General features: G+C 35.4%; 1 protein-coding gene across 2 annotated transcripts in view; it reads left to right on the top strand.

Annotated features, from left to right (window-relative positions):
- The window catches only part of ATG2B (autophagy related 2B), a 49,688-nt gene extending 39,984 nt beyond the window's left edge, over window positions 1-9,704 (top strand). For both annotated transcript variants that reach the window (XM_061348877.1, XM_061348876.1), the window contains exons 33-42: window positions 353-547; window positions 1,092-1,193; window positions 2,901-2,979; window positions 3,773-3,977; window positions 4,906-4,975; window positions 5,937-6,019; window positions 6,456-6,577; window positions 6,759-6,913; window positions 7,869-8,018; window positions 8,789-9,704. In XM_061348877.1, the coding sequence (XP_061204861.1) occupies window positions 353-547; window positions 1,092-1,193; window positions 2,901-2,979; window positions 3,773-3,977; window positions 4,906-4,975; window positions 5,937-6,019; window positions 6,456-6,577; window positions 6,759-6,913; window positions 7,869-8,018; window positions 8,789-9,019 (1,392 nt within the window). In that variant the 3' untranslated portion in view covers window positions 9,020-9,704. The remainder of the gene's footprint in view (window positions 1-352; window positions 548-1,091; window positions 1,194-2,900; window positions 2,980-3,772; window positions 3,978-4,905; window positions 4,976-5,936; window positions 6,020-6,455; window positions 6,578-6,758; window positions 6,914-7,868; window positions 8,019-8,788) is intronic.
- Window positions 9,705-12,398: the final 2,694 nt, after the last annotated feature.

Raw genomic sequence — 12,398 nt, 5'->3', positions numbered from 1 at the left:
GTCAATATTAAAACGCAGAATGTGTTCTTTGTCTTATGCTGGCTCTTTGTTTTGGCTTGGAATTTATGTCTTAGAATATGAACAGGTGCAAAGCTAGGAATTGGAAAATATCAACTGCTAGCCATGCAAAAATCTGAATACTTTTCAGAAATCGTAATATTATTCCTGTAAGTTTAAAATAGTAGACAGGCTTTGAAGATCTTATGAGTGATGTTTGGTTTTTGTGATGTGTTGTTTTGTTTGTTTGGGGTTTTTTTTTGTTGTTGGTTGGTTGGTTTTTAATTAGTATTCTATTGTTAATGATTATTTTTCACTGAAGCTGATTATGCTGGTTTTCTTTCCTTTCTAAAAGGTGAAATTCCAGCATGAGGTATACCCTCCAGGTGGTTCAGAAGGTGAATCCTGTCTGTTGGAGCAGCCAGTGTCACGGCAGGTTTTTATTGTTCAAGACCTCGAAATCAGAGATCGCTTAGCTACATCACAGATGAATAAATTTCTCTATCTCTACTGCAGTAAGGAGATGCCCAGAAAAGCACATTCAAACATGGTACAGTTACAGAATATGTTAATTCACTATATGTTATATGTGTTATTTGTGTCGTTGTGGGCATTGTATAAATTTTTTGATCTCGCAGAAGAAGGAACATGAGGTCATGGAACATTGAAGTAATACAACTTATTGATGGTTATTTGCTTGACTGCTTGTGGATATTAGTATGTGATGTATTAATGTTTTTGAGATTCTGTCCATTTAAAATGTAGATTTGAAGGACTACTTTGGTAGCTTTCCTGTTCTGTTTTTGAACAAACATCTTGCATAAGCATGATTAGACCTTTCACTACAGATGCGGAGTTGTAGCTTTATAGTATAGTCTAGTATTACTGGTTGTATAAAGGATTTATGAATTTAGTTTTTTTGGGGGGTTACTATTTTCCATTTTTATAATATTTATGCAATAGTAGTTTTATTATGGGTAGGTGGAATTGGACTAGTACAGAGGTTTTGCAGTAAAAGATTTTCTCTGCTACTGTTCTGAAGTTTAATAATTGTGAATGCTACTACTTTTATTTCTTCTTTTGCTCCTTTTCAGTTAACAGTTAAAGCATTACATGTCCGTCCAGAATCTGGCAGATCCCCGCAGGAATGTTGTTTACGTGTTTCACTAATGCCGCTTCGCCTCAATATTGACCAGGTCAGTTGTGCAAATGCAAGAAAAAAAAAAAAAAGGAAACAAACACAAACCACCACCCCCAAAAAACAACAAAACAAACCCACCCCAAAACAAAACAAAACCCCCACAAACAATGAGGCAAAACCAAAATGCAACCATTTTTTATTTATATAATAATAGTGGGGTTTTTTTTAACAGATATTTGTAACCATCGTACACATTATATGGGATTGTTTTCTTGGTTGACGCCTTTTTTTATGGTCAGTCATACATATCTTTGGAGCTATGCCACTTTGTTTATATCCATGTTATAACTTGTTTTCTGCTCCAGCTATTAAGAGAGACTAGCCTTTTTTTGTTTTAATTTAAAAACTAAAAATATTTATAGACCTGGCTGTTTACTCAATAATACCAGTTCACCTCCTGAGACTTCCAATGATAGCAAAGGTTTTGAAATCATGGTTTTTCTTGAATGATCTTGCTTTGTTTGTTCATAAAGTGGCTTTGGTGTTTTAAACGGAAAAAAGTTAATCATTAATGTAGAACCTGTTCACAACATTCCAGTCAAGGACAGTTGATACTTGAGGGCTGCTTCCATGCTCTGCAGGCTTTGGTCTCACTGTCAACTGCAGTGGCAGAACAGAAATGGGAGAAATTGTTTTACTTACTTTAGCAAAATATTTTTCATATACTTAAGAAACAGTTGTTGGTTGTTTTTTTTTTTTCTCTATACTGCTAAGAAAACTACATAAGTTTAGACATTCAAAGAGTAGTTGTTGCTCTTTGAGGCATTTCTTGCTTAATTTGTCATCTGCAGAGAAATAAGAGTTAATTTTGGGTTTTCATTTGTTTGTTTATTTTGCATTTTCCTTAACACACATGAGAACCAGGTTTTCAATTTACTGTTAGAAAAATTGAACTCTGTATGGTTTGTAAAAATTTCATAGAGAAAAATAGCATGCAAATACTGCCATCTAGTGAGGAAATACGTTCCCTCTTGATAACATTTCTAGGTCTTTTATCTTCTGTACTGTAAACAAAGTTCACCTTTACAACTTCTGGAAAATAACCACAGCTTTCTTGGAAGCACAGGCTGCATGCAGTCATGTGAGAAATTCTTATTACTACTTAAGTTGTCTGCGTATCACTTAGAAACAAAAAAGCAAAAGAAGTCCAGGTATCAGGAATGATAGGATGAGCAAGGCACCAGTGTGATGCATCTGCCAAAAAGAAAACTAATAACTTCAGTATGTTAATAAGACATTAATAGCTGGTATTAATGGCTTTCAATGAAGCAGTGGTAAGATCTGATCTGAAGTAATTTGTCTGACATAGGCAGTATTGGAGATGAATATAAAATATGCTTAAATACACTTTCATTGGAAATCAGAGAAAAGTTTATAGCCATTAAAACACTCGGGTTCTGGATCAGTCTCCAAAATGAGAGTAGATATGATGAAAACAATTCTGGAGTTTAAGACACAGCTAGATAGAGTATGAAATCATATTATGTATAGCAGGGGGGAGTGACTAAGAGGGTCTTTTTGGTTCCCGTCCTAGGCTTCTGTGTGGCTTCTGCACATGTTAAGAGTCAAAAAGAAGAAATGTGTTTTGATTCATATGTTAAGAGCTAGAATAGTATATAAAATATTTTTTAGAGAACTGTGGGCTCATTTGTTTTTTTAACATGATTTTTTTAACCTGATTATATTTTATTTTTGACATTAGGATGCTTTGTTTTTCCTGAAAGATTTTTTCACTAGCCTGTCTGCAGAAGTAGAACTCTTAGTTACTCCAGATCCTGAAGGTACGCTTTTCAAAAATCTAACATGAAAGTGCTTCTTCACATGTCTGTAAATTCACATGTGAATCTTGTTTGTGTAGAAGAACCTACATTAAGGACCAAACCCCAACATTTGTAACTAATTGTTAGAACACAGAAACCTTGTGTGTTTTAACTTTGTGTTTTATAAATAGCAACAAAGGTCTTCAACATCTGGAATCTCAATTGTATAAAAGATTTCACCAAAATTGGAGTATGTTTAATCAGAATCTGTTTGTACAATGTTAGCAGTTATTATTAAATACATTATTTAATACCTAGTGCATAAAAGAGTTTGTCTAATAGCTTGAAGTTGTGTAACAGATTTCAAGTTTGTAAATAAGCAGTGCAGTGTATGTGTACAGTTAAAGCAGTACTTCTAATTAACTACACCATCTGATGCAAAACCCAGTATACACTGAGAAGCATATTTCCTCTTTTAACTATATTTGTAAATCTGTTAGCAGCTGTAATTTACCTATTGAGACATCATACTGAAATGCATAGGTAATGAAGTACTCTGCAATACTGCAGAGTATGCTGCAATTAAAGCTAGGTGGATTATTTACCCTGATGTGTAAATCTCAGCTTGTTGTAACAATTTCTGTTGAGAACTAAGATATTATCCTACTAAAAGAATCTGAATACTATGCTGCTAGTAATTCCTTTTAATAAGCATTAGAGCTTACTGAGGACATGGTGATTGTATAAACACAATCTTTTTGTAATCACTGTGAAAAATATGAGTCAGTTTACTGTGTGTGACTTCTTCTCTTAGTTAAGAAGTCTCCTGGTGCTGAAGTTACATGTAGTTTGCCCAGGCATGTCAGCAGCCTTAAGGAACCAAGTCCAGTCATTTCTTTCTCATCACACAAACAAGCAAATGAAAATGCTAGCATGGATTCTATGGATGTTGTTAATGGAGAAGATCATTATTTCCCACAAGAAGTGATGTCATACAGTGATCAGCCAGTATTTTTCAGGTAAACTTTACAAGATTTCCAGTGACACAACGGCTGTTCTGTTGAGTGTTTTAAGAAAGTAAAAGCGATAAACTATTCAGACCTTATGACAAGGTACATTTTTTTGGTTGTTTATTGACTGATTATGCAATTAAATATATTTGCTTTGACACTGAAAGGTAACTAATGATTTTTAACTTCTGCACACTACTTTGCACAAGATAATAAAATTAAAGCTCTGCCATGCATAGAACCAGTAATGAGATGTTTCATGAAGAAATAAAAAGAGCAGTCTTTGTACTCTGATGGCTAACAATGTACATTAGTTCTGATATCATTGGAGATGAGAGTATATGAAGGATATAATGGGAGAGGTACATGATTAAGATATCACAAGAGAAACTCTAGTGTAGTCCTGACTAGAAAGCGATAATGAAAATTGCAGCTTATTATGAGAAGTTTTTTCTCATGTTTTCAGATCATAAGTGCCTCTAACTTCAGATGCGTGCTTTGGTAACCTCGGCAGAGCCAAATTATGAGAGAATGGCTGTGGTTCTATTTCATCACATAATCACCAACAGATTTTTTTAATAGGTTCCAGCTGCAGGGCTGAATTTTGCCCGTAGAACCATTAGTAGCCATACCTTCTTTTGGTTTTGTAACTGAAATTCATGCTGTGAAAATTTAAGGGAAGATGTTCACCTGCAGGCTTAGTAGCAGTTTTGCAGGACTGTTGAATTTATTATAAATGCTAACTTTGACTAGATGTTAATAAGCCAAGGTAAGCTGAATTTACCACTGGTGCTTTGTACACTTACTCTGAAGTACTGTCACGGTAACTAGAGGATTTCTGGCTTTCAGAAAAGGGAAGGCCATCAGTTTCTTTTTGTAAGGATAATTTTATTTCCTTTCATGTTTCTCACTGAAAAATTTCCTTTGTGTATCCCAGAGAATTTCGTTTTACATCGGAAGTTCCAATACGGCTTGATTACCATGGCAAACATGTATCAATGGATCAGGTTTGTGTATAGTGCTGGTGTGCTGTAGAAAAAAAAAAAGATGTTGTTTGCTTTGGTTCCCCCACCCAACCCCCTGTGTGAGCTGAGGTATATTTTTGTGTCCCTACTCATTATGGATGTGATCTTGAGAAATCTGGAACTAGTCCCCTGCACCCTCCCCACTTAATTTCAATAAAGCTTAACCTTGTTTCACTCTTAATTTGAAAACTAGGGAGTGGATCTTCCAGGTATGATTAACTCAGAATGACACTTTCAGTCACATTTATGAACTCATTGGCTGGCTGGATATCTTTCGACAAAGCTATGGTGACCCTCAAAGGGTAGTACCGCTGTCTGATGCCAGAATTGTGCATTTTATTTTCTCCGACACGTAATGCCAAAATAAAGTCTTTATCTTCTCCCTGTTTCCATCCCATGCAGTCAAGTAGTGTATGGGCTTTAGTGTCAATGGCAGAATTTAATACTGATTAAAAAATGCTGATAGTTCTCTTTAAAATATGTACTGGTTATCATACTAAGTTTACAGAGCAGACCTCAAAAAACCCTGTATGCACAACCAATTTGTATTTGGTCATGGCAAGTAATATGGACCAGTAAAAGGAGCAACTTCTTGCATTTACACTTCTGCTGAATAAAATGAAAACATGAAGTAGCAGCTTTAGAATGCCTGGAACACACTAACGCCAGAGCTACATTTACATCGTTTATTGTATCTTAATATTTCTTAAGAAGCCCTCTTGTATCCAGATGTTTTTCTTAGAGTAGCCGGATAGCTAGATTTCATCTTCTGCTAGTGTTCATGTAACAGTTTCATAGCACTGTAATGAGTAGTATTTGGGGCACTAGGGTAGAATAAGTTTAGACAGAAATGCCTGCAGTAAGAGTTGAGATGTTGGAATTATTTCTCACAGATTGTACAGAATGAGTAAACTAGTATAATAATGAAGTATTTCACTTACAGGGCACACTAGCTGGGATTCTTATTGGGCTTGCTCAGTTAAACTGTTCAGAATTAAAGCTGAAGAGACTTTGTTACAGGCATGGGTAAGTTTATAGAATTATAGATTAACATTGGGACTGCAAATTGAACTGAACGCAGCAAGAAAAAGGCAAACTGTGATAAGATGGACTTGTAAAATCCAAGACACTTTCTGACTTTACAAATATTTCTTAATTCTAGTTTTCATAAAATAGATAACATTCAAGAACGTCATTCATTTTCAAGATAGTAATGTATGTGCTAATCTTGGTGCTAGACACTTAATTTTAGCCATATATTTATTGAACTGGATGTGATTATGCAGTCTTGAACTTCTGTGAAGCACATAACATGCAAAATGCTTGGGTTAGCCAACAGCAGAAGATGACACTTGAAAACAGCTTTTCTTTTGTTAAAATGTTGTTGTTTACTTCAATGAATAATGCATTTATTTCACTAGGAATCATATGTTAAAAAGTATAATAATTTTATTTACTTCAGTTTATTAGGTGTGGATAAATTGTTCTCCTATGCCATCAGTGAATGGCTTAATGATATAAAGAAAAACCAGCTACCAGGAATTTTGGGAGGAGTAGGGCCCATGCATTCCCTAGTGCAGTTAGGTAAGTTAATTTTTATTTCTGTTCAGACACACATGGCATTTTCTGTAAAAACCAAACAAAATATGACAAACCTGGAGCATATACAGTGTTAAGCCTTGTTTTGACTTCTCTTGCTTCCTCTCAAGGCAATTTGATTGTCTAAGAGAGCTTTCTAACTATATTGTTATGTCTTCATTTTCAGTCCAAGGTCTGAAAGACTTGGTGTGGTTACCAATAGAGCAGTATCGAAAGGATGGCCGTATTGTAAGAGGCTTTCAAAGAGGAGCAGCTTCTTTTGGCACTTCCACTGCAATGGCAGCACTGGAGCTAACAAACAGAATGGTTCAGACTATACAGGTATAGTGTGTTGCTTCTGGAGTTAAGACATAAGCTGAGAAGATAGTATCTTAATGTTATATATTTAAGGTTGGGAACATATCTTTCAAACAAAAGAAAATAGAAAAGCTTGCAGCAGTCTGTGAGGTGAGAGCTATGGCATCAGGGGTTAGAAATGGTGTTAAAATATTGCTGAACACCCAGGTTGTTACATGTTTCTTAATGTCTTTATTGCAGTGTACAGTTTAATACTAAAATACTCAGCTGCACTAAAAAAAGTCACTGATACAGAGAAAGATGAGCTCTTCGCACACACATATTTTCCAATAATAGATTCTTTTTTTAAAATATCAGTTTATCTGTGCTTATTTAAAAAATGCCAAACCAGCCAACCAAAAAAAAGTGTCTCAAAACTAATATTGATTGTGTTAATGTACACAGAAGTCTGTAAGGCTTTCTGGATTTAACCTTAAAGTAATCGTGGATTAAAGTGTTAAGAAATTTATGTTCCTTAATGTAAAATACATGATGAAATTACGCTTTTATCACCTAGTTTTGCAAAAATGTTATATGCGGCTAAGCCTGAACATCTACAGTAAAAAAAAACAGTGGTGTTATTCACATGAGTGGAGTTAAGTGTATGCTTGTGTGTTTATTTGAAAACATACCGTTGATCAAGTATTTCAGTTTCTGTCGAGCATTTTGTGCGGAGTAGAAGATGCCTTTGAAGGAATAGCAGTTGGGGTGGAAAAAAACTGATCAAAGCCTACAACATTCGTTCTTTCATTATGGAACTTGTATAGTTGCAGCTGTAGCCATTGCAGAAGTTCTTTTAGAAACCTTAATCTGATGTGAATTAATGTTATTTGTGGAATTAGAACTCTTTTTATTCCAATTATGTCACCCTATTAGTAGTTCAAATTTGTGATTTGATTCAATAAGATTTATATATTTTGCATTTGCTCCTCATCTTCAGGCAGCTGCAGAAACTGCATATGACATGGTGTCACCAGGGCCTACTTTTATTGAAGCAAAAAAGATCAAACGATTCCATCCTCACCGTTTAGCTCATCAGCCAGTAGACCTGCGAGAAGGTGTAGCCAAAGCATATAGTGTAGTAAAAGAGGTGAGTGCAAAAGTAGTTTTCCTTAACCAAACTGAAGAGTTATTTTCTAAGACAGCAAATAAAATATTGGTATTGGTTTAAGTTCAGTTAATGAAGAAGGGGATTTAAATTTTGAATAAGACTCTTCATCAGTAATCTTAAACCAACGGAAACCTTGCCTGGAAAATTCAGAGAAGAAGAAATAAATTCACTGTTCTACAGTTGTGAGGATTTAGTTATTCCGAGACATGTAAACCTGTTTTCCCATCCCGTGTCATCTGTCTCCCCTTCCTTCCCCCTTACCTCTCTCCCCTTCCCCTTTCCCTGTTAATTCTGGAGTTAAGAAATGTAAGCATAATTCTGGATTTCAAACGAGAGAAGGCTCTTTTTACTATTACAGTGTATAACAATTATAATGCCGACCTGGTTATATTGTACTTTTGGTGTTGTATTTCAGGTAGTTGCACTTAATAGCATGTCTAGGAAGTTGGGTCTCAAGTGGGGGGGGGGGGTTTCAGTGAATTGTCATTTTTTTAATAGATCACAGTACCCAACAGTTTCTTCACTTAATGCACAAGAAATGCCACCAGAAGTTACATGAAATGTTTTCATAATAATTCATAGTAGTGTTATTTTAGGCCGCATTAGAAGAACTAAATCATATTTGTGTTAGTATAATTGCACTACAGTTAAAATACAAAGAAGATAAACGCTGAGCAGTTTTAAGTTTCCCTCAAAATTAGGAGTGGTTTTCTTTTTCGGTATAAATAATTTCTGTTAATTTCTTAAAGGGTATTACAGACACAGCCCAAACCATCTATGAAACTGCTGCTCGTGAGCATGAAAACAGAGGAGTAACTGGAGCAGTAGGAGGAGTCCTCCGCCAAATTCCACCAACCGTGGTGAAGCCTTTCATTGTTGCAACAGAGGCAACCTCAAATGTTCTAGGTGGAATGAGAAACCAGATCAGGCCAGATGTGCGTCAAGAAGAGTCTCAGAAGTGGCGCCTTGGGGAGGATTGAGGTTATAAATCTGGCTCAGCAGGCAGCAAAGCTGGAAATGCAGAACACTGTCCTATTGGCAGTACTAGATGGAGCTCACTTTGTTTCGTCATGCTCATCTCAGGAACAAATGAGATTTTCAACTACTGTTAGCAAAACATCCAACCAAAAATATTTATGAAGTGGAAAGTGAATTGGTACTTGCTTATACTGTGTGTTACCAATACATTTGGGAGATAGTGCCAACATAGTGAAGCATGCGCTGCCAACTCAGACACATGCTTGCTCTATTCCGTTTACCATATTTTTCTTGGTAGATTTAACATCTGAAGCAGCAGCCTATGTGGTGAAACTAAATATATTTTAAAGGTGATTTCTGAGCATAGTCGAAGAACTGTCTTCGATGCTCTTTACTGACTAAAGGATAAAAGCTTTCATTTTGGACATGAAACGTGAAGGCTATATAATATGGAAGCAGATAATACTGTTTAGTGGTCATAAGCATTGCTTTTAGCGTGGCACTTACAGCAGTGTTGATACACCTATGAACAGGATTTGTTCCTGAATATTAAATGCCTACTTTTGTGGGTCTTTGAAGAACCTGAATGTTGCAGAAACGTTCTGTTGTGTTGCACTTTAAATGATATGGCCTGTATATTGTGCTTTTTTTATAGTGTGAATAAAATGTAATGTGCATTATCCTTTATGTGATTTAGAAGCTTATAAAAATTATTGAAAAGAGCATCATATGATGATGATCCTACAGAAAAGTGTCTTAAATTTGTTTAAATTCATGTTAAAACACTTGTTTTGTGTTACACTAATTACAATGCTAAAAATAACTATTCTTCAGGAAAGCAGCAGTTAAATATTATTGTGGCCAACCGTTCTTTGTAAGAATGAGAAATCCTAAGTAAAGTAAAACCAAATTATTTCATAGTTAAAATTCTACACAGACTTTATTTTAATAATCTGCTTTTAAAGTTCGTATTGTTGCAAAGTTGTTGCTCTCACAAGCTGATTTAAATTGTGCTTCATGAATTATTTGACAAGGAGTATTTGGGGTAATTTAATTTGACAAAAGGCACAAACTTTTAAAATCGAGGTTGATACTGACATTATTTACAGTTTAATAGGTGACCAGTGTCTCCACAGAGCTTTATTAAGCCATTTGACATTACACCATTTCTGAGCAGTTAAAAGGTTCAGCATTAGCTGTGCAGGAGTAAAGTTTTTTGGGGTTTTTTTTTTGTTTTTCCTGGTATTAGCAGAAACTGGAGGATAAAAAGTAAAGACTGTTTTGAAGAGACAAATACTAATTTTGAATTTCAGCAACTTAACACTTCAGATGATTTTGTCATAATCCTGTGCTTGTCTTAAATGGAGATTCTGTAAATAAATGCTGCGTGGAAAATCTCCACTAACAGAGATATCAGATGCTCTTGATCAGACTTCAGTTTCTATGGGTGATGAGGAAGGAGTTCCCTCTTTTAATACCTGCCACTAGCAGAAATTTTGCTGCTGGGACTTACAGGACAAATGGGAGTCTGTGAAGGAAAATAGTTACTGCTTGATCATCCTGATATGCTGAACTATTCCTGAATGCCAGAGAATCTAGCTGGAAGGTAAATGATTTGAAATTGTCCCCTCTGCTGGGAAAACTTCAGTTGGCTTGATTATTTTTTATAAAACAAAACTCCAGTTACAAATTCTTGCATTGGGTGACAAGTGGTATTAGAGCGTTTTTTGTTTTGTTTTGGGTTGTTTTTTTTTTTTTTTTCATTTACTGGAATCATCTAAGTTGTGGTAAACTTTGAGGACTTGATAACTTAAATAACTTGTAAGCAGAAGGAGGTGCTTTTGAGAGGACAAATACCTGCTGATTTAATGGAACAAATTATTTTTCTGATGTAAAAATACTTGCTGCAGTTCATACTTTTGTCCAGTAGAGAGCTCTGAATTCGTGAGAGGTCACAGTATTGAGCATTTTGCACAGGAATAAGTTCCAGGTTTGCAGTTTATCACCTCCTGAATGCCTTCACAAGAAATGGCTGTGAGTCAATGCAAGTAAGTATCAGTGCATCATTTTCATTTGCAGTTACTGTACTGTGTAATTTTGGCTGGTCCAGTTTATCTAGTTAATTGAAGTATACTGTAATAGTAAAAATCTGCATACTTTCTTCCTTTTTTACCTTGCTAAAAAGGGGCAGTTGCATTTCAGTGTTAATTTCATTTTCAGTTCTGTCATGGTCTGGTTGTACTGCAATGCAGTTGGAATATATTTTTTATATGAGGGCATGCTGTCAAGGTAAAACATTTTTAATAGAGTGTCTCTCATTGTCAGCAATACATATTGTACAAAATAATTAAACTTTACTTTTCACTATGTAAACACTTGCATTTACTGCTTGCACTTTATTGAGCCTTTTCAGTGAAACTGATTTATACTTTTCCCAACATTTTTCCAAGCAGTTTCTTAATTTTTTGATGTATATTCTGCATTGTTTTTGAGTTGTGACATGACCGTGCAGTGTATGAAATGTTTAAAAAAACCCCAGAACCAAGCCTCCAAACCTTACCAAACTACCCTTCACGTTTTAGGAACTTGTTTTCAAAATGTGTCTTGTATGGAGTGGCTTGTGTTTTAAATCAAAATGTATATATCGTGTGAGAAGGGGTTCATCAGATGCTCTGCTCAATACTGTAAGAGTTTTCAAGCACTTAAAAAATACCCAAAATAAGATTTGACTCTGAACATATTTCCTGGAAATCGAAGCCTATGGATACATTACTGTATTGTCTCTGAGCACGAGGAAATCTGCAAAAATATCATTGTACTTGAGTTTTCCACTGAAATCAGTTGCTGTAGGTATTAGCATTTTTCATGTTTGTAGTGGGTATAAACTGGCAGAGTCTGTGTTTAAGTTCAAATTCTCCAGTGTTGAACCGACTAACACTACTGCTACTACTACTACTTACTCCAGTACTTTACTGATAGACAGAACTGTTATCCTGGGTTTTCTTAAGTATCCTGGCAGTTCAAATAATACATTAATGAATGCCTTAAGGGAAGTTGCTGAAGAAAGACAGCCATCTTTTTGAAAAATCAGAACAGACCCTATGGTGTACAAGAATCTTAGCACTGACTGACAGTAACACTCATCACATCCATGTGCAGGCAGTTTCCATTTTCTTTCCAATATCTGTTGACAGTCCCTAAATACTGCGGCTTTTAGCAGTAAGAGTATCCTGGCATACTTGCCTAATGATAAGCATTTGTCAGTCACTGTAGAGTTCATGTGTGGTTAAGGGATGTGTCTGGGTTAGTATTCTTATTAAGTAGTTGACTGTGACCGTAAATGGCTTGCTGTCATTGCCAGTTGTTTTGAGTTGCCAAGAA

Source organism: Neopsephotus bourkii, unplaced genomic scaffold, assembly GCF_033783945.1.
Source record: "Neopsephotus bourkii isolate Nb327-2 ecotype Australia unplaced genomic scaffold, CSIRO-AGI_Nbou_v1 NB_372, whole genome shotgun sequence".
Classification (NCBI taxonomy): domain Eukaryota; kingdom Metazoa; phylum Chordata; class Aves; order Psittaciformes; family Psittacidae; genus Neopsephotus; species Neopsephotus bourkii.
This window is presented reverse-complemented; position numbering and strand designations above follow the sequence as displayed.